The sequence below is a fragment of the Bombyx mandarina genome, chromosome 13 (assembly GCF_030267445.1).
Source record: "Bombyx mandarina strain Sakado chromosome 13, ASM3026744v2".
Classification (NCBI taxonomy): Eukaryota; Metazoa; Arthropoda; class Insecta; order Lepidoptera; family Bombycidae; genus Bombyx; species Bombyx mandarina.
In genome coordinates, this window is record NC_143220.1 from 14,294,226 (window position 1) to 14,316,083 (window position 21,858).

Below are 21,858 nucleotides of genomic sequence, written 5' to 3' on the forward strand. Positions count from 1 at the left end.
CGGTAACCGCACCGTCAAGTGGGCCGTATGTTCGTCTGCCTACAAGGGCAATAAAAAATACATATTTTATTCTTTATCACACATAGCAGCCATGGTAATACAATAGACTGTTGAAAAAAACATTTACCGTATTTTTTCCCTACCTTAGCTGATAAGATTTGAAAGGCTATGTCAGCGTAACCTAACAAGTACGTGAGCCCGCGGAGCTATAACCTGACGACAATACTAACACTAACCCTAACAAGAGCAGTGCTTCGCAGAATCTACCGCCAGATCAGAAACGCGACCCACTGAGAAGATTTAGCGAGAAACTCAGTGGGCTGTGTCTGTAAGTTACTTTACCCGCCGAGCCCTTTGTCGCAAGCGATGGGTTTGACGAGAACGATGGCCGGTACCTACCTAAAAGCCCCGTTAGTGGATCAGGAGGATCCGAAATGACGTGTTTAGGGCTTTACCGTACAAAGCGGAATCGTACAACGAATAGGACCTGTTAAAGTTACATATTTAGGTATACGTAAATAATTATTGGTTTTATTAGATACCTTACTGAAACTAGAAAGGCCTTCGGGCCACCAGTAATGTTATTAATAAGAAATAAAAAAACCGTTTGATCCATAGAGACTGAACAATTGTCTTTTTTGTTTATATCAGCCGGTTGACATGGTAACGGCGTCACAACATACGTATTAAACAGGTGGGGATACTCCAATAAGATTTAACTTGATAAATTTATTTTTAAGAGATTTAAGCGATGCTAAGTTCTCGGTACTACAGCGCGTCCCGACTGGGCACCGACGCAAAACCTCGTACGGCCATCATTGTTGATGAAGATGACGAACTTTATTCCGGGTTCAATGAAGTGGCTCCGGCCCTGGACACGCGGAACCTGAGGGAAGACGAAACGTTCCAGGAAACTTTGAGAACGGCTGGGATCGGGAGAAAGTTACCCAGTCGTACGGGCACTGGGGTCAGTATTCATTCAATTCTCCACCACTTGATATTATTTATTAAATACTAGCGACCCGCCCTCGCTTCGCTTCGGAAACTGTAATTTATTATTGATTTATCCACTATTTAATGGATGTTATTATACATAGTATAAACCTTCCTCTTCAATTACTTTATCTATTAAAAATAACCGCATCCAAATCCGTTGCGCAGTTTTAAAGATTTAAGCATACATAGGGACAGAGAAAGCGACTTCGTTTTATACTATGTAGTGATTAGGTACATATTTGCATTTTGTAAATCTATTAAAAAAGTATATATTTTCATTGCTGGACTTTATAACATTCTCAAGTGTAGGTATATATGGCGTAATTGAGACGATCATGTTAACATATTTACTAAAATGGTGGTACATGTTCGATCCGACTCCTTACCATCGTAGCCATTAGTCTAATCCTGTTCAGTCAGTCAGAATCAGAGTCTTAATCTCCAGGTAGACTGCGCTACTGCTAACGCGTCTTAGAGGAATGTAATTATAATTGGTAGATGGTGCGGCTTGGCACGGTAAGCATGCGAGACGTGGGTTCGAGGTCCGGCACATCAGCACGTCCCGTGACCGCATTGCGCGCTGCTGGGTACACCTCGGCGTCACGCGATCGACCCATGCCCACTCAACATTTGGAAGACAGGTGTATTTAATCATTTTTCAATCAACATCAAATTTATAAATACGAAATAACAAATTACTAATTGAAATTTAATTTATTTATTGAATTCGACATTAAAAGGTTAGAAATATTAGTGTTCGATTAATGATGAAAATTCGACTATAATCACTGATTCAATTCGTCAATGTAATAAAAATAAAAGTTATATTTCATACGTATCTATTATTATTTAAAGATGTTATTATTTATATCTTGTTTTTAGAATATCACTGAATTGTTCCAAAATGTTGTCTAAAATATTTCAACTCTTTCTAGAGTACCAGTAGTAGTCGACATTGATATTTAGCAAGTAAATTTAGTTTGACTATGGCTCCCAAACTTTGGCCTAGATTTAAGAAACGCTTGTAGGTGCTCTTAAATTAAATTGATGCGTGTTACAGCGTCGAAGATCGCGTTAAACAAATGGAAGCAAGAATCATGGCATTGGTGGAGGAGTCTTGTTTACTGAGCGCCCGACCAGATCCTGAGGATGATAGTACTACTAGAAAAGAACATGACTTGGGCCAGGTTAGCTGTTGTTGAATTTTTAATAAGATAACAAATTGTATAATGTTTATTTGGTTTATACACATAATAGAAGGCGATCTGTGATTGGAAAATGATTATAAAGCGATGCGACTCTACGGAACCCTAAATCCCTTGACTATTTTTTTTTCAACGCTACTACCGCCCTCGAACGTCTTTATCAATGACGTACGCGATGTAAAAATAAATTCTTGTAAAAAAAGTTTATCTCGTCTGTTGTAATTATATTTAACATAATATTACATGGAAGTATGTAAATTGATCTAATGTGACGAATAAAAAAGAAATCGTTATTTTAAAGGCACTTGCAAAGGCTCAAGAGGCGTCCACGATGGAACGACAGCTTATTCGCATGCAAGAACAAGCGAACTTGGGTGACACTCACAACTTGGATTTGACTTTTGCTGTATGTACGGCATAACTTCCAACTTTAATACGTATTTAGTTTTGTATGACAACTGCGGAAAAATAGGCAGGATTATCGCACTTATCCGTGTGGGCTACCAAGAAACTTTACCATTAGCAATTACGTAAATTATATTAGCAATACTACAAAATCTAAAGTATAAAAAATATTTTAAAGCAGCCATAGCCGCTTTGTAAGCTGAATAAAGTTTTAAACCTAAACCTTGTCACATTGTCCGTGACAATCCTTCACTGTCACAGACTATGTATGAAATACACCCATTTATTAATTCTTTGACTGCCATGTAAGCCACCGGTGCCCCACGTGGCGTGTTGATTTATGTTACTAAGGCGGGGAACATCTAGTAGACTCTGGAAAAGACGAGTCCGAAGATACCGAGAATGAATATATTGCGAAGAGACCTTAAAAACTAAAAGGTACATTAATAGAGAAGAAAAGGTAAAGTTAGGCAATCCAAGTGCCTTCGTAAAAGAAATCGACGTCATTAGTTTAGTGCGCCACGTAGGGCACGGGTGACCTACAGGGCAGTCAAAGGGCTAAATCTACTCGCTGCCACCCGTGATACGCAGATGATACTACTCCAAAAACCTTCCCTGAAATTCTAGCATTTGTGCTATTTAATTTCCAAGTCCATCATGTGATGTGAGCGATGTTCGAATGCATAGATAATTAAACATAAAATTAGATATTATATCTTGCTTAGAGATAAAAAGAAATTCAATATTATTATGATAAATTGCAGGTGCTTTGTAACTTGGCGGACCAGTACGCACTGAACGAGATGTACACTGAAGCACTGAACACGTATCAGTTGCTGACTAGAAACAAGTTGTTTCCGCATGCTAACCGACTCAAGGTACCATAAGAATATAGAGCTTCACATTATTCTTATTGAAAAATAACTTTACGACATAATAACTCATACTTCTTGGTGTACAGGTGAACATGGGAAATATTTATTTTAAAATGGGAGAACATCCGAAAGCTTTGAAGCTTTATAGGATGGCACTTGATCAAACGCCGACAGCCGAAAAGGATTTGAGGTGAGGATTTGATTTGAGTATAATCATTTAAATAATTAATATACTGTATACTTAAGTAATATGTGATAATGATATAACAATAAATTATAAAAAAATGAACACGTTACACCATACTGTCATTTACGGCGAAGGAATAAAATCGGTCAATATAAACATCTACTATAACTATGCAATGTCATTTAGATATGGTAAAATGTAGTTCTGTGGGTAGGTGCCACTATTTTTCTGAAGCACACGTGCGTTCTGGTATGAAGGGTAAGTTAACCGCTTTACAATATAATGGATGTTTTAGACCTCATGTCTCAGGGTGGGTTGGGGAACTTACGTACAGCAAACATTCCATTGCTAAGTATGAATATCGGAAACACTAACACGAGACAAGCATATGTATGTTTAGACGTCGAATACAAAATACCCGAAGATTTCTGAACTCCAACTTTTAGCTAAGCGTGCCATTATAATGCCGATTTAGTGACGGATTTATACCGTTTTCATAATACGTGATATTTTATTTATGTAAATAAACGTGACCGGTGATTCATATAAAATTACAAAACACGTTTGAATTTAAAGTAGGTAAATAATATTATTAAAATATTAAAAAAGTGGTATCGTTGTTATTCGAGCTAACCTTTCGTCATACAAATATGTGTGGTATATGACGGAGGAGAAACTTGACGGAGCCGGGACCTCCGTAATGTTTTTAAAAAGTGTGACGTCAGCAATGCTGATTATTCAATGTGATGATTCACAATTCAGTGTGACGTCAGCAATGATATTAATTTCTCGACGATGACTCATGTTTGGGCTTCCGAAACAAAACTTCACGAGAACTGCGTATATTTCACCAGAAGCGTAACAACTTCCAGAGAGATCCGTACTGTACTACGGCTCGGGCACGACTGACCAAGCGCTTTTTTTTTCCTACCTATGCTGATAGCCTTGAGAGGCTATTTCAGCTTCACCCTATCGTTTGTAGGTGAGCTCACAGGGCTCAAACTGGAGAGTTGCGAACACTGGCCCTAGCAAGAGCAGTGCTTCGCAGAATCTACCACCGGATCGGAAACGCGACCCACTGAGAAGATCCGGTGAGAAACTCAGTGGGCTGTGTCTATGGGTTAATTCGCTCGTCGATGCCTTCGTCGCAAGCGACGGGTGCGACGAGGACGGTGACCGGTGCTTGTGGTGCCTAAAAGCACCGTTAATGGATCAGGAGGATCCGTAATGACGTGGACCAAGCGCTAGACAGTACGGCCGTATTTATAGGGCTTGGTACACGTGAGCGTGTTTACACGTTTTTAAAGTATTGAAATTACAATAAAAGGGACTGCTTAACATTAATTTCTCATCGTAATAAACACAGAGTAATTAGTTGATGATCAGATGATCCGATTATCACATTCAATCTTTATTATTTTTATAATAAATAGGTAAATAGTCATATTTGCGCCGACATACCTATATATATTCCCTTGTACCTATACCTACCTTTCCCTACCTGGACCTATAAAAGACATATTGAAAATCGAAGTCTACACGTATAAATATTTCAAATGTATACATGTTGCAGAATGAAAGTAATGCATAACATTGGTCTCCTCTTGGTTCGTATGGGAAAATTTCGGGATGCTGTAACAAATTTTCAGCACATAATGCACGAACAAGGTGATTTTCAAACAGGTATGGGATTATTTTGAGGTTAGTTTTAGTTTTTTTATTGCTTAAATGAGTGGACGAGTTCACAGCCCACCTGGTGGTGGTGGTTACTGGAGCCCATAGACATGTATAGTTAGATTATTAGAGAATATTTATTTAGTTAGATTTTATTCCAAGAGTGTAGTTACAACGGCTGCCCACCCTTCAAACCGAAACGCATTACTGCTTCACGGCAGAAATAGGCAGGGTGGTGGTACCTACCCGTGCGGACTCACAAGAGGTCCTACCATTAGTAATTACGCAAATTATAATTTTGCGGATTTGATTTTTATTACACTATGCTGTTCCTTCACCGTGGAAGTCAATCGTGAACATTTGTTAAGTACGTATTTCATTAGAAAAATTGGTACCCGCCTGCGGGATTTATAGTCAAGTGAATAATAATTTATTATAGTCAAGAAAATATTAAATTCTTACGTGGGTAGATGCGCAGAGCAACTAACTCTATGAATATAACATTCGCACAGAGTATTACTGTATAACGCATTAGTGGGTTTTAGTTGCTCCTTGACAGGGTCTTTACTCATGCCGCTATGATAAAATACTGAGAATCATACATGAAGCAGCAATTCTGAAATAATAGCTTCCAAATTAGCTAGACTTTAAAAACGACTGACCACAAACCAAAGAGAAATGTCTTTAGAGAAGGCTCAACTATAAAATTCTACAAGCCTCACTTAATCCTAGGCTCTGCACCTGATTGACCTGTTTTGATGGAAACATATGAGAAACACAATTAAATCCTCGAGGATGTCGGAGTTTCTTGTTCCGGGTCGGAAATATTCCTATTTTCCATATCCAAACATAAAGTAGTAGTAGTACTAGTAAAGCTTACTGTAGGTACCGTGGGAAATAAATATACCTAAAGAACACAAAAAACAAAAGAAAGAAACCAATACTATGATCTTAAGACTGACCTAACCAAAAGCGAATACGTGGTTAGTTTATTTGCTGTCGAAGTGGGAGCTAGCATACTAGCGAAAAGTACGAAAGCGAAACATTAATTATTATTATTTAACGGTAGGCAGCGGCTTGGCTCAGCCCCTGGCATTGCTGAAGTCCATGGGCGACGGTAACCACTCACCATCAGGTGGGCCGTATGCTCGTCTGCCTACAAAGGCAATAAAAAATAATAATTAAATATTAACCAATAGTGATAAACGTGGAGCAATTACGGATTCTAATAGAGTATTTAAAGAGCAATTAATTGGCATATCGTTTAGTTAAAAAAATATTCTACGCTAACTTCCTTCTAGAAAGCGAAACCTACTATATTATTGCTTGGTAAGAATTGTAAATTCTATACTTGAACGAACAACTAAATCCTTACTTGTAGGTTCTTATCAAATTCCAGTCGCCGTGGCCTAAAGAATTAGAATCTGGTCCATTTGTATCTAATGATGCACCGGTGTTCGAATCCCGCTGGCAGGTACCAATTTTTCTAATGAAATACGTACCTGCTTAACAAACGTTGACGATTGACTTTCACGGTGAAGGAATAAATAACATCGTAATAAAAATCAAACTCGTAAAATTATAATTTGGTTCGTCCATGGGCGACGGTAACCATTCACCATCCGATGCAATAAATAACTCTTTAATCAAAAATATGAAAGACGAATAGCTTCAGCCCTTAACTATAATTTTCAACGGTAGTTTTGCAACGGGAACTTTTCCAGATGCGTGGAAGACAGCGTTAGTTTGCCCGATATATAAAAGTGGACCTAAAAATAAAGTGGATAACTACCGCCCTATTTCACTCTTGTGTATTTTTTCCAAGTTACTCGAAAGATTGGTAAATATAAGACTGACAGAATTCATAAAATCTCGAAATCTTATTTCTGACAGACAGTTTGGGTTTTGTAAGGGGAAGTCTACTGAGGATGCTGTATCCTTATTAAAAACTGTAGTGTCGTCAAAACTAACTGAGAAAAAATTCTGTATTGGCGTATTCCTTGATTTAACAAAGGCATTTGATACTGTCTCCGTACCAATTTTACTAAAGAAATTAGATACTTTAGGCATACGCGGAATCGCTCTAAATTGGTTCACTAGCTATTTAATGGAACGAAAACAGTGTTAGCCCAAGAGCCCGTGGGCTCTACCTGTATGTATTTGACCAGACCTGAATTTTCGTACATTGAGACCCCTATACTTACCATGCATGAGGTGGGGACTCACTAAGCTCAAAGTGGTCGACGCGCCGAGCGCTCAGGTAGGACAGGTACCGATTTTGACGGATTTTAAATCCATTTGTCCACGTCTGCCGTTTTGAAATTTTGAAAATATATGATTATTATTATCGGAAAATAAGAATGGCAGACCATTATCGCGCATTTTACTTTGTGGCAGAACACTTTGAAAATGCTAAAAAAATAAAATTTTGAAAGTTATTGACCAGATCTGCCATTGATATAATAATATGTTGTTTATTATAGTCTTAAAAACTTATATTGATCACGGCAGACCTCTACATTGCGTACACACATCAACATATAATAAAATCTTAGCTACTACCCGACCAGATGTATACTATGTTTTCCGTTCACTGTTTTAGAGGAATATAATTTACTTGCGATTTACTTTAGCAATGTATTTACCGAAATTAATATTTTTTTATATTCTATATATTAAACTTCATTAGTTAGACAATAAAGAAGTGATTTTTTTATGGAATAATTACAAATAATACGGTATAATGCTGATCAAAAAATAATTCAATTCCTCATTTTTATTTCGTCAAGACAAAATTTAAAAGTGTTAAATCAGTTAAAAAAATATATCATGCATGCATTACATATATATATATGTATCAATCTTCATTCATCATCATCATCATCATCGGAGTCATCTTTATCGTTAGGCGACTCGTCTTCATCATCCATTGAATCGAATACTGCAAAAATAAAACATAAATTGTAAAATGAACGTAAATTCATCTGAACATGTTCGAGAAAGAATTGTTATCAACTTACCAGGAACATTGGTGATTAAGTCACTCACAAAATATGGAAGTTGGTCACCTTCGAACCCTTTGAAGGCATATATGTTGTCCTGCTCAATCCAACCATACTCCAATGGGTCTAAAGTTGTGGGTTGCTTTTTGTAAGCATTTCTCCAAATAGAAGAAATATAGTGGGCCCTCAAAAGTTGTTGATAAAGCTCACTCTTACGCGGTGGTATTGAGCTTGCCTCAAAATTTTGAATTTTTTTTCTATAATTTTCATTGATATCTGAATCTTTATAGTTGCTAACGAATAGCTGGAACCTTCCATCATCTACATCACTAGATTTTTTGGCATTGTATAGCTGGCAAGTTAAATGTTGAATGATAAAAATGAGGAATTGAATTATTTTTTGATCAGCATTATACCGTATTATTTATAATTATTCCATAAAAAATTCACTTCTTTATTGTCTAACTAATGAAGTTTAGTATATAGAATATAAAAAAATATTAATTTCGGTAAATACATTGCTAAAGTAAATCGCAACTAAATTATATTCCTCTAAAACAGTGAACGGAAAACATAATATACATCTGGCCGGGTAGTAGCTAAGATTTTATTATATGTTGATGTGTGTACGCAATGTAGAGGTCTGCCGTGATCAATATAAGTTTTTAAGATTATAATAAACAACATATTATTATATCAATGGCAGATCTGGTCAATTACTTTCAAAATTTTATTTTTTTAGCATTTTCAAAGTGGTCTGCCACAAAGTAAAATGCGCGATAATGGTCTGCCATTCTTATTTTCCGATAATAATAATCATATATTTTCAAAATTTCAAAACGGCAGACGTGGACAAATGGATTTAAAATCCGTCAAAATCGGTACCTGTCCTACCTGAGTGCTCGGCGCGTCGACCACTTTGAGCTTAGTGAGTCCCCACCTCATGCATGGTAGGTATAGGGGTCTCAATGTACGAAAATTCAGGTCTGGTCAAATACATACAGGTAGAGCCCACGGGCTCTTGGGCTATGTGTTAAGGTCGGAAGCGAAAATGAAAAATCGGTCGGATGAAGCGAAAATGAAAAATCTTAAAACCTCTTCCTTTTTTGAAGTTAATTTGTATCTGTTACGTTGCGTCTAGGTCTACATCTGGTTTTATGCTCTGTGGCACTCAGTGACCCAGAAGGAGGGAAAGCTGCTTTCCATGCAATGCTGGATGTCGAACCGCCGACTTACCACCAGGACATTCCTATTGATGACGTAAGCTAGCTTACAGACATATCGTTTTCATTTCGGTTTCTATTAAAAATTAACACAATTACATAATATATTTCAATATGAATATTTTCCGAAATGAAATAAATTTAGATGTACTAAAATTATGACTGTATTTACCCAGCGTTTAAAATCAATTATATTCGGTGTACCTTTCATTGGGCACCTGATCTTTGCTGGTATCAAAGGAATATGTTTTTTTTTTCATTTCAAAAATATAAGCTTAAGATTCATCTTATTTAACCATCTGGTAACAAACAACACGTAATTAGTAGCTACAGAAACTATATAAATACCAAGGGTGCTTTACGTCATAGTCTTACTACGACAAGAATGTGGGGCTAATGATTTGCATTGAAGAAAAGCTAGTCGCTAAGATCTATAACCTACAAGCTACTTGTTCGGGTTCATAGCACACTTTACCTTTTTTATTTATTTATTGCTTAGATGGGTGGACGAGCTCACAGCCCACCTGGTGTTAAGTGGTTACTGGAGCCCAAAGACATCTACAGCGTAAATGCGCCACCCACCTTGAGACATAAGTTCTAAGGTCTCAATGTAGTTACAATGGCTGTCCCACCCTTCAAACCGAAACGCATTACTTACTGCTTCACGCCAGAAATAGGCAAGGCGGTGGTACCTACTCGTGCGGACTCACAAGAGGTCCTACCACCAGTACCTACCTCCAAGGAGGTGTGATGTTGTTTATTGTAATATCGTTTAAAATTCCAGGAGAAAGATACTTACGAGTGCGTTGTCCGCGACGTGTCACGCGGAGATAAACTGTCTCGCTGGTCTCGGCGCGCGGCCGCTGAAGCTGAACGATGTCTGGCTCTTGCCGCCGCGGTCCTCACACCCACAGCGGGGACGGACGATGATTCGGGGTGACTGTCCATTATATAATTGACTAGAGTGAACCGAGTCCTTGCACGCAAAATCTCCGTTTGCCGGTAATGATAGTCTTAGTCATGTTTTTCGGTACAAATGGTAGATTACTATTATTCCAAGGCGGTTAATATTTCGATCCCATTCGAAAGTGTAACAAGTGCCAATACATTTAAATAAAAATCAATATCTGTTTTCTAAACCATTCATCCGATGATGAAACAGATGTCTTGCTTTTGATATCCCATGGAAGGTTTTTGCTATAGTACATAGCATAATGTATTTATTTATTTATTGCTTATATGAGTGGACGAGCTCACAGCCCACCTGATGTTAAGTGGTTACTGGAGCCCATAGTCATCCACAACGTAAATGCGCCACCCACCTTAAGGTATAAGTTCTAAGGTTTCATGTTTAGGTACAACGGCTGCCCCACCCTTCAAACCGAAACGCATTACTGCTTTACGGCAGATATAGGCAGGGTGGTGGTACCCACTCGCGCGGACTCACAATAGGTTCTACCACCAGTAATTACGCAAATTATAATTTTGCGGGTTTCATTTTTATTACACGATGTTATTCCTTCACCGTGGAAGTCCGGGTTAGTTATTTTTCATGCAATTAGAGATAGCCACAGCGGATCGTGAGAGCGGAATTCACTAGTTGAAATTTATGTGCACGAGTTTTCGCTAACGACTAATAAAATGAAATAGGCAAATTTATTTAATTACGATTGTAGTTTTTTTCTGCTTTCGTTGACATACCTGCCAATGACTCAACGTCGCTCCTCGACATCAGAAATGCCAGAAGTACAGCCCGTTGGGTGCCTGTTGTATATCCGGGCCTGTTGCAGGTCCGGGGCCTGTTGTATGGGACGGACCCCTCCTCTTGCTTATGTATGCCGCGAGGTAATTACCTACTGTGGTGTGAAAGGTAGAAATCGTTATTCTAAGAAGTCGGGTTGGTATGGTGCGTGATGTTTATTTATCAACTGCCTTTCTGCACAGGTTTTTTTTTCTACCTATGCTGATAGCCTTGAGAGTTTAGCGTTACCGGACGAGTAGGTGAGCTCACGGGGCTCAAACCTGGCTTCGGCACTGGTTAAAGAGAGCGATGTTATATGGGGTAGCACTGGCATGTCGTGGTGTGTGGAGGCGTTGCGCGGGTACAGCGGTGCGGGGGGCGCGGGCGGCGCGGCGGGGGGGCGGCTGGAGCTTGGCGCGGCGCTCTCGTCCCTGCGCGCCTCGCGCACCGCCCGCTCCGGGCTCGCCGTACTGCAGCGACTGAAGGCCGTTGCGAAGGCGCACGCTGAGGACCGAGTGCTACGAGCCGAGGCCAATGCTGATGCAGCCTTCGTTGCCTACGCCGTAAGTTTTACATTTCACTTTTTTTTTCCTACCTAAGCTGAGAGCCTTGAGAGGCTATATCAGCGTAACCTTAACTAGTAGGTGAGCTTACGGGGCTCAAACCTGACGACGTTGCTAACACGAACCCTAGCAAGAGGCGTGCTTCGCAGAATCTACCACCGGATCGGAAACGCGACCCACTGAGAAGATCCGGCGAGAAACTCAGTGGGCTGTGTCTGTGGGTTAATTTACTCGTCGAGCCCTTCGTCGCAAGCGACGGGTTCGACGAGAACGATGACTGGTGCTTGAGGGACCTAAAAGCACCGTTAGTGGATCGGGAGGATCCGAAATGACATGTTTGGGGCGACGTCGACTGCTTTCCATTCTGTCCGCAGGAGCGGGAATGACATTTCACAAGCACAACGCACATTATACGGTCGGGATAAGTTGGAATAATTCGTTATATCCTTAGCCAAACAAACCTTTGCTATACGAAATAGTCGTTGTACGTTGATCAACCATACAGAGTCTCTGCCGATTAATATTTGATAAATCACTGTCTTTTGACACCAATATAGATTTTTTTCTGATCATGGTTTAAGTCTTTAATTCTGTGGTTTTTGTAATTCTTTGGACCCATTAAAAGGTAGTGTTACTAATCAGAGACATCGAATTGGAAGCTTTTGGTTCGGTCTGTAATAATAAATAATATGTAGTGCTTTAGAATAATTCGATCGTAGTTTTTCTGTTCGAGTCGCGTTAGAAACTAACACAACCAACGGAACAGACAACAATGTTCTATTGTATTTTTTTTGTTTATATTCAAGCTGGGCAACTGGAGCGAAGCTCGTTCACTATCAGAGTCGGCGTCTCGTGACGATCCGTACTCGTGCGCGGCGCGCGTGACGCTCGCGCTGTCGTCGCTGCAAGCGTCGCTGTCGGAGGACCCGGCGCCGGAGCTGGCGTGGCGGGAAGCAGCCGAAACCCTCACGGCGGCCACACACCTCGACCCGGCCGACCTTATCGCTGCACATGATTTAGGTATATAATATTCTTAAGCCCTTTTTTCGGTCAGGAGGAAACAGAACGCCAAACATCCGCCTATGAATAAGGGCGGCAGAGAGATATCAGAGATAAACCGACTAAAATACCCTTTCGCTCAACAATCTGCATCCGAATCTCGCAGAAGACAGAACTCAGAACTCAGATGAGGCACAATTCACCCAAAGCACACCGAGGACAAGATGAAGGATTTCGCGCGGATACCATTTCTCCCCGCTGCCTTGTATTCTTACAGCAAACGGACTGTTATAAAAATAATAGTTATGGTTGTGAAAGGAATATCTTCCACCTAGCAGATGACGTTACTCAGTAGTTCGAACGTTGTTTTTCAAACTTTTCATGGCAGAACAATATTTTGCTTTTTTTGTTTTTATTGCTTAGATGGGTAGACGAGCTAACAGCCCACCTGGTGTTAAGTGATTAATGGAGCCCATAGACATCTACAACGTAAATGCGCCATCCATCTTGAGATATAAGTTCTAAGGTCTCAGTACAGTTACAACGGCTGCCCCACTCTTCAAACCGAAACGCATTATTTCTTCATGGCAGATATAGGCGGGATGGTGGTACCTACCCGTGTGGACTCACGAGGGGTCCTACCACCCGTACCTTTTTAAATGTAGTTTATTCGATTACTACTACTTGCAATTTGTCCACGAGTGTACCTATCATTCAGATACCTCGCGGAAGGCAGCGTCATTGTCAATTTGAATGTGTGTAGCTCTGTGCCTGGAGCAAACAGCGGGTCGGGAGGGCTTGTCGGTAGCGGCGGCGCGCTGGTCGCGGGTGCGTGCGTGCGGCGCGCCGACGCACACGCTGCGCCCGCTCGCCGCCGCCGCACTCGCGCGCCTCGCGCTCCGCCACCCCGCCGACCACGCCGCCGCCGAACACTGGTACTTCCATACTTAGCCCTCATTCGTACGGGCGTTTGAAAAACGTTGCGTTAAAACTCGGCGTTGGCGCTTTTATAACGTTCTCGATGTAACGTAATCTGTAACGCCCAATGCATAGCGCTCAAAATGCAAAACTGCGCGATAAAAAAGCGTCGCGTATTAAAAGCGCTGACGTATGAAAATAATATACAAGGAAATACATCTGTTGTATTTGAAAGCTTTTTTAACGCGCGCTAAAAAAACTCCCGTGCGAATGAGTTCTAATTCTCAGCCGACTTCAATAGCAATAGCAAAACTTAATTTCCGTATCATCATCATCATCATGCTTTCCTATTACCCTCTGCTGGGGTGTAGGGCTCGAATCAAATTTTTCCATTTGTATCGGTCTTGGGCAGTCTGTTCTAGCTCCTCCCACGTCATGCCCAAGACCCCTAGCTCCTGCTCCACCGAGCGACGCCAAGTTGTTCTGGGGCGGCCTCTCTTCCTTTTACCAGACACTTTCCAGGTCAGTGCTCTCTTTGATAGGTGTGTATCGGGCTTTCTCAGAGTGTGACCAATCCAATGCCACTTCCGCGTAAGGATCTCCTTCTCCATTGGTGTCTGCTTAGTGATCCTCCACAGCTCTTTGCTAGTGATCTTCTCAGGCCAAAAGATTTTCAAAATCTGACGCAGGCACCTATTCACAAACACTTGAAGTTTTTTGATCAAGTCCTTGCGAACAAACCAAGTTTCGCTCCCGTACAGCAATACAGACTTTACATTTGAGTTGAAGATCCTCACCTTTGTTCGTCTTGTTAAGGTTGAGGAACTCCATACTGGCCTAAGTTGACTAAACGCGGCTCTGGCTTTATTTATACGAGCCGCAATGTCTGCCTCGGTGCCTCCCCTATCGCCCACAATGCTGCCCAGGTAACAGAAGCTTCCCACCTGCTCGATGTGCCTCCCTTTGATCGACATAGGAGCCGAATCGGTGGTATTTATGCGCATTTCTTTTGTTTTCGAGAAATTAATACGCAGCCCTACTTTTTCAGCTTCATCTACTAGATCATCTGCTTTGTTTTGTAGCTGCTGCCGATTGGTTGCTAGGAGGCAAATGTCATCAGCAAAGTCGATGTCCTCAAGGTCTTCATCCGCGGTCCAAGGCAGTCCTTGTCGGCATTTACAGGTGACTCTGCGCATCACATCATCAAGCACCATTATAAACAGCAGGGGAGACAGCAAGCAACCTTGCTTGACGCCTGCGGTGACCACGATATTATCCGTGAGTTTTCCCCTGTGGAGCACTCTACACGACGATCCATAGTACAGCGCTTTTATGACATTTATGAGCTTGTCGGGCACGCCTTTTTTCTTCAAAACAGTCCAAATGCTGGACCAACTGACACTGTCAAAGGCCTTTTCGAAGTCGATAAACAATGTGAAAACTTCACACTGCATCTCCTGACATTGTTCTAGGATCATTCGTAAAAGGTTTATTTGGTCCGAGCATGAACGTCCTGGTCTAAACCCTGCCTGTTCTTCTCTGAGCTCACTGTCAACCACTTTGGCCATCCTCATCAGCAAAATTTTCGCGAGAACTTTTGAACATATTGGTAGCAGGCTTATACCCCTCCAATTGGCACACGAGGAAAGGTCACCCTTTTTTGGTAGTTTCACGATAACGCTTTCCTTCCACGATGCTGGTATGTATTCCTGCTCCCAAATACGTGATAGCAGCGGGTGTAGAATCTGGATAGTGAGATTAACATCCGCCTTCAGTACTTCAGCCGTAATGCCATCGCCACCGGGAGCCTTGCCAGATTTTAGAGATGTGATTGCCTTTTTAATCTCGGTTACGACTGGAGGGCCCACTTCAATGTCGAGTAGTTTCTGAGAAGGCTCGTGTCCAACGATAGTCACCGTGGGCCGAGCTTCGAAGACCTTAGCAAAGTGCTCACGCCATCCAACCAGTTGTTGCTCTAAGGTAACTAGTAGATTTCCGGCGTCATCCCTCAGTGGCTTATCAGCGATTGGTTTATTGCAGAGAATTTTTGCTGATTTATGTAACTCTGACATGTTTCCAGAATATGCCGCCAGCTCTGCTTTCTGTGCTATAGCTTCGGTCCAAGCTCGTTTGTCTTTCTTTAGGTTGAGTTTGATCTTTGACTCACAAATGTAGTACTCATAAGCTAGTTCTTCTTTGGCTTCCAGAGTTTGTGCAGAGTTGATCTGCTCTTTCTTTTGCTGCCTTGCCTGGATCATGTCCCAAGTGGTTCCTGAGATCCATTTCTTTTTAGGCGTGCATTTGTAACCAAGCACAGACTGGCAGCTTTCACGGAATGCGCCTCTAACAGACTCCCAATGATCTTCGATAGTCCCTTCTTCATAGCTATGCTTCATAATTTCCGTATGATCTCAACATTTTCGCTAGTTTGAATGTCACAATAACTAATTGTATCTGTAGGGCAGCGGCTTGGCTCTGCCCCTGGCATTGCTGACGTCCATGAGCGACGGTAACCACTGACCATCAGGTGGGCCGTATGCTCGTCTGCCTGCTCGGGCAATAAAATAAAAAAGAAACCGAATTTGGAACTTATGAAAATTCCAACGAAAATCTGTTTGAAGAAGGATATCATTTGATTCATTTTTGAACTGTAACAAACACGCAGATACGATATATAGATAATATATATTAGATGTATGTACCCCATTGTAAAACTGATCAACATTAATCATGGTAATCACAGTGCAAACCATGACAATAGGTACAGTCTGATTGGAAATTGGGATGCAGGCGTGACCTCCGCTCTAGCCCAGCTCCACAGCGAGATGGGCGATACGCAAACAGCCAAACACCATTACCAAGACGTAAGTTTAATTTTTTTTAAATCTCGATTCTGGCAATAATTTAGACTGATTTTAGACTGAATTTAGATTGTGCGATCCAAAAAATACATTATTTGATGCTTAACTACTTACATAGACAAATAAGCAATAAGTCCATTGATTATACAATGTTTTGATGAACCACCTTATGCTTTACAGCTTACGTTCTATTTTTAGCTGACTTCATAATAAAAACAAAATATACATACAATTTATAAAACAATACCTTCTATTTTCTAGGTATATTACCTTACACTTTTTTCTGTAAACAAATCCGTTCAAAGGCAAAGCAGCTCTGTTTTCCTTCGAATTGAATAGTAAAAGGTAAGGATAAGGCATTTTAGGTTTATATTATTACATTTTAATTCAGGTAGAAGCAATATGGCCGTGCGATTTAACAGCCCTCGAGTGGCTGGCGGGCGAGTCACCGCCAGATGTCGCCTTGCAGTACTACAGACGAGCTGCGCGACTAGAGCCGACTAATGTAATTATTATACAGTCAATAAAATGTACAAGTACAACAAACAGTAATAAACAAATAATAAATCATGTCAAAGTAGGTGTCGTGGGACAAAAGCGATAGTAAAATTGATATTATAGCAATAATTTCTGCTCGTGGCCGAACGCTATCGTGACGTCTGTTTTATGCGAGAATTTTGAAGTTATGTATACGTAACGTCAGTTGGGCAGGAATTGGCAGTTAGTACGCTTTTATGGGTTGAAAAGAACGCTGGTGTTATCGAAGCTATTCAAACTTCAACATGACGGGTAAAATTGGAAGCGTCAACCAAAAGGGGGGAGTGGGGTACTTATAAATACTGCAGCACTTACTTAGCAACACAAGGGCAATTGCTTTCTTTTTTATTTATTTATTGCTTAGAAGGGTGGACGAGCTCACAGCCCACCTGGTGTTAAGTGGTTACATAGACATCTACAACGTAAATGCGCAACTCACCTTGAGATATAAGTTCTAAGGTCTCAGTATAGTTACAACGGCTGCCCCACCCTTCAAACCGAAACGCATTACTGCTTCACGGCAGAAATAGGCAGGGTGGTGGTACCTACCCGTGCGGACTCACAAGCTGTCCTACCACCAGTAATTACGCAAATTATAATTTTGCGGGTTTGATTTTTACCACACAATCTTATTCCTTCACCGTGGAAGTCAATCGTGAGTATTTGTTAAGTACGTATTTCGTTAGAAAAATTGGTACCCGCCTGCGGGCTTCGAACACCGGTGCATCGCTACATACGAATGCACCGGTCGTCTTATCCTTTAGGCCACGACGCTATAAAATGTAACGAACGATACAGGGGTAAATAGACGACGCTAGAGGAACCCGGCCCACTTATAATTAGTCATAATAATTAAAACTCGAACAGCCACAATGGGGCTTACTGATGGGCGGCTGCCTCCGAGCCACGGGCCGCTACCAGGAAGCACTCAGCTTGTATAAGAAAATGAACACTCGTTTCCCCGACAATGTACAATGTGAGTTAACTTGTTATCTTGAAAAGTCGATTTAAATAACAAAGACAAAAATGTAAATCAGTTCAGAGTAACGATGTTGGCAAAAGTTGACAATGAAAATATGAGAACACTCTGAAAGTAATTTTAATGTGTATTTATTCGAGATATAGTCGAATAAATAAATAAATCAGGTGAAAGACATTACTGAAAGCCCACTTAACGAGTGTGTGCGCCAGGCCTCGGTTCGCAAACTATGGAAAACATCTGTCAAGGCTTTAATAAGCAAGAATTCCACATTACCACTACTGCTCTGCCAAGAGCAACCGATTATGATGAGTCGAATAATATAGTAACTATATTTCCGCAGAAATTACTCCCTTCTCTTTAAGTTGATGGAGAAGATATTTGAAATATTTTCAGGTCTGAAATTAATAGTGAAATTGTGCGGAGATCAAGGTTTATCTGAGACGAGCACGTGGACGCGAGAGTTACAGCGTGCGCAGGCCAGGCTCAAGCAGCAGGAAAGAGGTTCGTCAAACATTACATCAGGCAGACGTTTTCTTTAAAAAAATGGCTGTCACAATCAATATGAACAACATTCATGTTCCTACCCAGTCTTGTAACTCCAATCAAAGAGACCTGTCTTTCTCAATTTATACATTTTTTTCCCTATATACCAACAGATCGTTTCTTTTGTATAACCATATTTGTGTATTATTTACTCAAATAAAATAAAGTTTCAATTGTAATTAAAAATGACCGTAGGTAAAATATTGAAATCTTCAGAATTTTTATGTACTTAAAAAAATTTAAATTGGATAGATTAGTAAGCAAGCTCACGGCTAACCTAGAGTAATTGTTTATACATACCTATCATCTAAGGAACCATGCACTCCAGTTTGTCATATGACCCTTATTTTATTGCCATTGGAATTTCAACCTTATAGTGAACGTTAAGATAAGGGCGCCGATCACGAATAAAAATGCTTCAATAATTTTGTAGTAAGTAAGACACATTAATACCAGTCGATGTTTTTAGCATCTGTGATATCTGCGGGGAGTGGATCGTCCAGAGCGAGTCAGTCACCAGTAGACTTAAAAGGTGAGTAAGCTTTATTCTACACCAATATAAAATCAAAATAAAGTTAACTTTACAGACGAAGAGTGAAATGGGCGGTTTTATCGCTAAAAGTAAACTCTTCTGATTACTGATTACTACTTTTAAACAGTACTTAAAGGTTGTCGGTCAAAATGTCACCGACAAAATCAAGATCTGTCTTCGAATTCTGTATTCTTTTTAAAACTATCTTAGGTTTTTATATAATTTTAGGTGGTGTAGTGTGGTATAACTCGAAATTAAATCATAGTGTTGTTGCAAGGTTTTTCAGAATTCGCTTTTATACGAATTCGTGTTTCGATATCCTTCAATCCCGCAAATGAAACCCGCAAAATTATAATTTGCGTAATTACTGGTGGTAGGACCTCTTGTGAGTCCGCACGGGTAGGTACCACCATCCTGCCTATTTCTGTCGTGAAGCAGTAATGCGTTTCGGTTTGAAGGGTGGGGCAGCCGTTGTAACTGTACTGAGACCTTAGAACTGATATCTCAAGGTGGGTGGCGCATTTACGTTGTAGATGTCTATGGGCTCCAGTAACCACTTAACACCAGGTGGGCTGTGAGCTCGTCTACCTATCTAAGCCATAAAAAAAAACCTTGTTACCCTAATTATTAAAATAAAATTTACCCTAAAAATAGTGGCATAACATTTACACATCCATTAGAATCACTAAAGATGTTGAGTACTGCCCGAACTTTCGCCCTGGTAGGCGAAAGAATAGTATGTGCACCGCGGGAGAAAAGTTGGACATTTCCTCTAGCATGTTTGCTACAATGTACTACTTAATTTAATTTTCTTCATGCTGTCCCTATTATGGTTATAAAAACCTACGAGGGCAAGTGTATATAAAACAATCCAAAATGAATTAATTAACTTCCATAATGAAAGATAATTGAACTTCTAATACAGAAAAACATAAAGGAGTGATAAATGTACATGATATACAACTTGTCACTAGCTTAAAAATTTAGTGTATTAGAAAATAGATATGGTCACTATGCTAAACTTTATTAGACAAATTTTAGCCAGCCCTCGAAACCCGGAATTCAAAACAATAACAATATAAATAAACCCTTTCTCTCCTTTGATATAATTCTGTCCTTTGTTATAAATATGTAATAGGTATTGAAATGCTAAATTCCATGACTAATAAATCCTAATCACAAATAAAAAAATTGTATCAATCTTTGAATGAATGTGTTTTTATATAGTGTTATTTTAATAATTAAACAAAGCTTACATACTTAATGAATTAGTTTTTATTTTAATGTTTAATTATTTAAAGACAAAGCGTATTTATTTAAATCTCTTTCGAGATAAGATATACGTAGAAAGGTTATTTGTAAATAATTGAACGTAAAATAACATATTTACATAGAAGTTTATGTATTACTGGGTGGTCGAGGACATCTAATCTTATAATGACTAAATAAAAATGACACATTTGAATACCTTATTAATCAAGTCTGATAAAATTATATCTTATTCAAATGTTTTCTATTTATCTAAAAATGAATTCTTTTGACATATTTTATTAAATGGAACACATACAGATTTTATTGTACATTTTTATTATTTTGTAGCGAGGTGACGTGTTCCAATTTGAATTCGATATAATAGTTTGGAATTTATTTGATTCGTTTACTAAAGAAGAAGTCTCCCAAAATTGTTAACTCAACGGCTGTGAGGCAGCAAGGCACAACTAGTTAAATATAAATGTGAGCTCATTCAAAGATTTTCCATTTATAATTGATATCCTGTGAACTTCGTCTACAGCAATATCTCGAGTTAACAGTGCGGCAACTCAACCTCCGCCCACCGCTTCTCAACCCTCTGGTGAAGGACGCAAAGGCAGTGATGTCCAAAGTTATAAGTAAGTTGTTAATTTACCCTTCAAAATCTAATTTTTAATAACGAGCATAACTTTATTTGAAATGTAACTATCAAACTTATTTATCGTATAATTTGCATTAGGTATTTACTTCGTATGAAATGTAATAATTATTCTTTAATTTATACCTTTGGATTTAAGCCACGTTACGAAATCGTGATTGTATAAAAATTGTATGACGTGACAAACTAATTGGGTATTATTGCGCACCAGACAAACGAAATAAAGTCGTAGTCTGAGGCGCCGCAGGGTCAAGACTTTGAATATTTATCAAGTTTCATTCATTAGTTAATTCAAATTCTCAATTTAACATTTTCTAGTTACATTATTGTAAATATATACTGTATTTTTTTTAATAAAATGAAACGCTATATTATATTGTTTCAGGTATACTGAAAGTTTTAGTTTTCGAGATGGTTTACAGCCTTCGAATCGATCGCGCACCAGTGCGGGTAGAAAGAAAAATGTTGAAGAATTAGAAGACGATTTACCGTTACCTCCGGAGTAGTTAGAACCTTTTCACTGCTGTACCTTAAGCATATACATGTGCAACCGAATAAATACAAGTCCCTACATACTGTTTATTTGAAACTACATCGACCTTATAGTATTATATTTCGGTGAATTCCATTGATAAGAGAATTAGTGCAGGATAATGGTTTGCACTGCTTAAGCTGGGTTTTGGCCGAGAGTTTTGTAAGCGCGCTA

General features: G+C 39.7%; 2 protein-coding genes across 2 annotated transcripts; one reads left to right on the forward strand and one right to left on the reverse strand.

Annotated features, from left to right (window-relative positions):
* Nucleotides 1–610: 610 nt before the first annotated feature.
* Nucleotides 611–21,725, forward strand: nompB (intraflagellar transport protein 88-like protein nompB). The gene is made up of 19 exons (XM_089732586.1): nt 611–967; nt 1,495–1,637; nt 2,057–2,183; nt 2,503–2,607; nt 3,371–3,484; nt 3,568–3,671; nt 5,242–5,351; nt 9,486–9,604; nt 10,352–10,503; nt 11,634–11,871; nt 12,678–12,891; nt 13,634–13,805; nt 16,550–16,652; nt 17,041–17,154; nt 18,054–18,162; nt 18,562–18,669; nt 19,181–19,243; nt 21,036–21,132; nt 21,538–21,725. The coding sequence occupies exons 1-19, from the start codon at nt 752–754 to the stop codon at nt 21,656–21,658; spliced, it is 2,529 nt and encodes an 842-aa protein (XP_089588712.1). The 5' UTR covers nt 611–751; the 3' UTR covers nt 21,659–21,725.
* Nucleotides 8,104–8,662, reverse strand: LOC149501667 (uncharacterized). Its single transcript, XM_089732511.1, has 3 exons — nt 8,643–8,662; nt 8,363–8,601; nt 8,104–8,283 (listed from the first exon to the last, which is right to left on the reverse strand). Exons 1-3 carry the CDS (start codon nt 8,660–8,662, stop codon nt 8,207–8,209), a joined length of 336 nt encoding a protein of 111 aa, XP_089588637.1. The 3' UTR covers nt 8,104–8,206.
* Nucleotides 21,726–21,858: the final 133 nt, after the last annotated feature.

Excerpts from the sequence above, each read along its gene's own strand:
- nompB (XM_089732586.1), top strand. The coding sequence starts at position 752 with ATGCTAAGTTCTCGGTACTACAGCGCGTCCCGACTGGGCACCGACGCA. Across the intron at positions 9,605-10,351 it reads AGGACATTCCTATTGATGAC|GAGAAAGATACTTACGAGTG; the intron begins GTAAGCTAGCTT and ends TTAAAATTCCAG. Across the intron at positions 18,670-19,180 it reads GCTCAAGCAGCAGGAAAGAG|CATCTGTGATATCTGCGGGG; the intron begins GTTCGTCAAACA and ends CGATGTTTTTAG.
- LOC149501667 (XM_089732511.1), bottom strand. The coding sequence starts at position 8,662 with ATGGAAGGTTCCAGCTATTC. Across the intron at positions 8,602-8,642 it reads ATGGAAGGTTCCAGCTATTC|AAAAAAAATTCAAAATTTTG; the intron begins GTTAGCAACTAT and ends TGAAAATTATAG. Across the intron at positions 8,284-8,362 it reads CTTAATCACCAATGTTCCTG|TATTCGATTCAATGGATGAT; the intron begins GTAAGTTGATAA and ends TTATTTTTGCAG.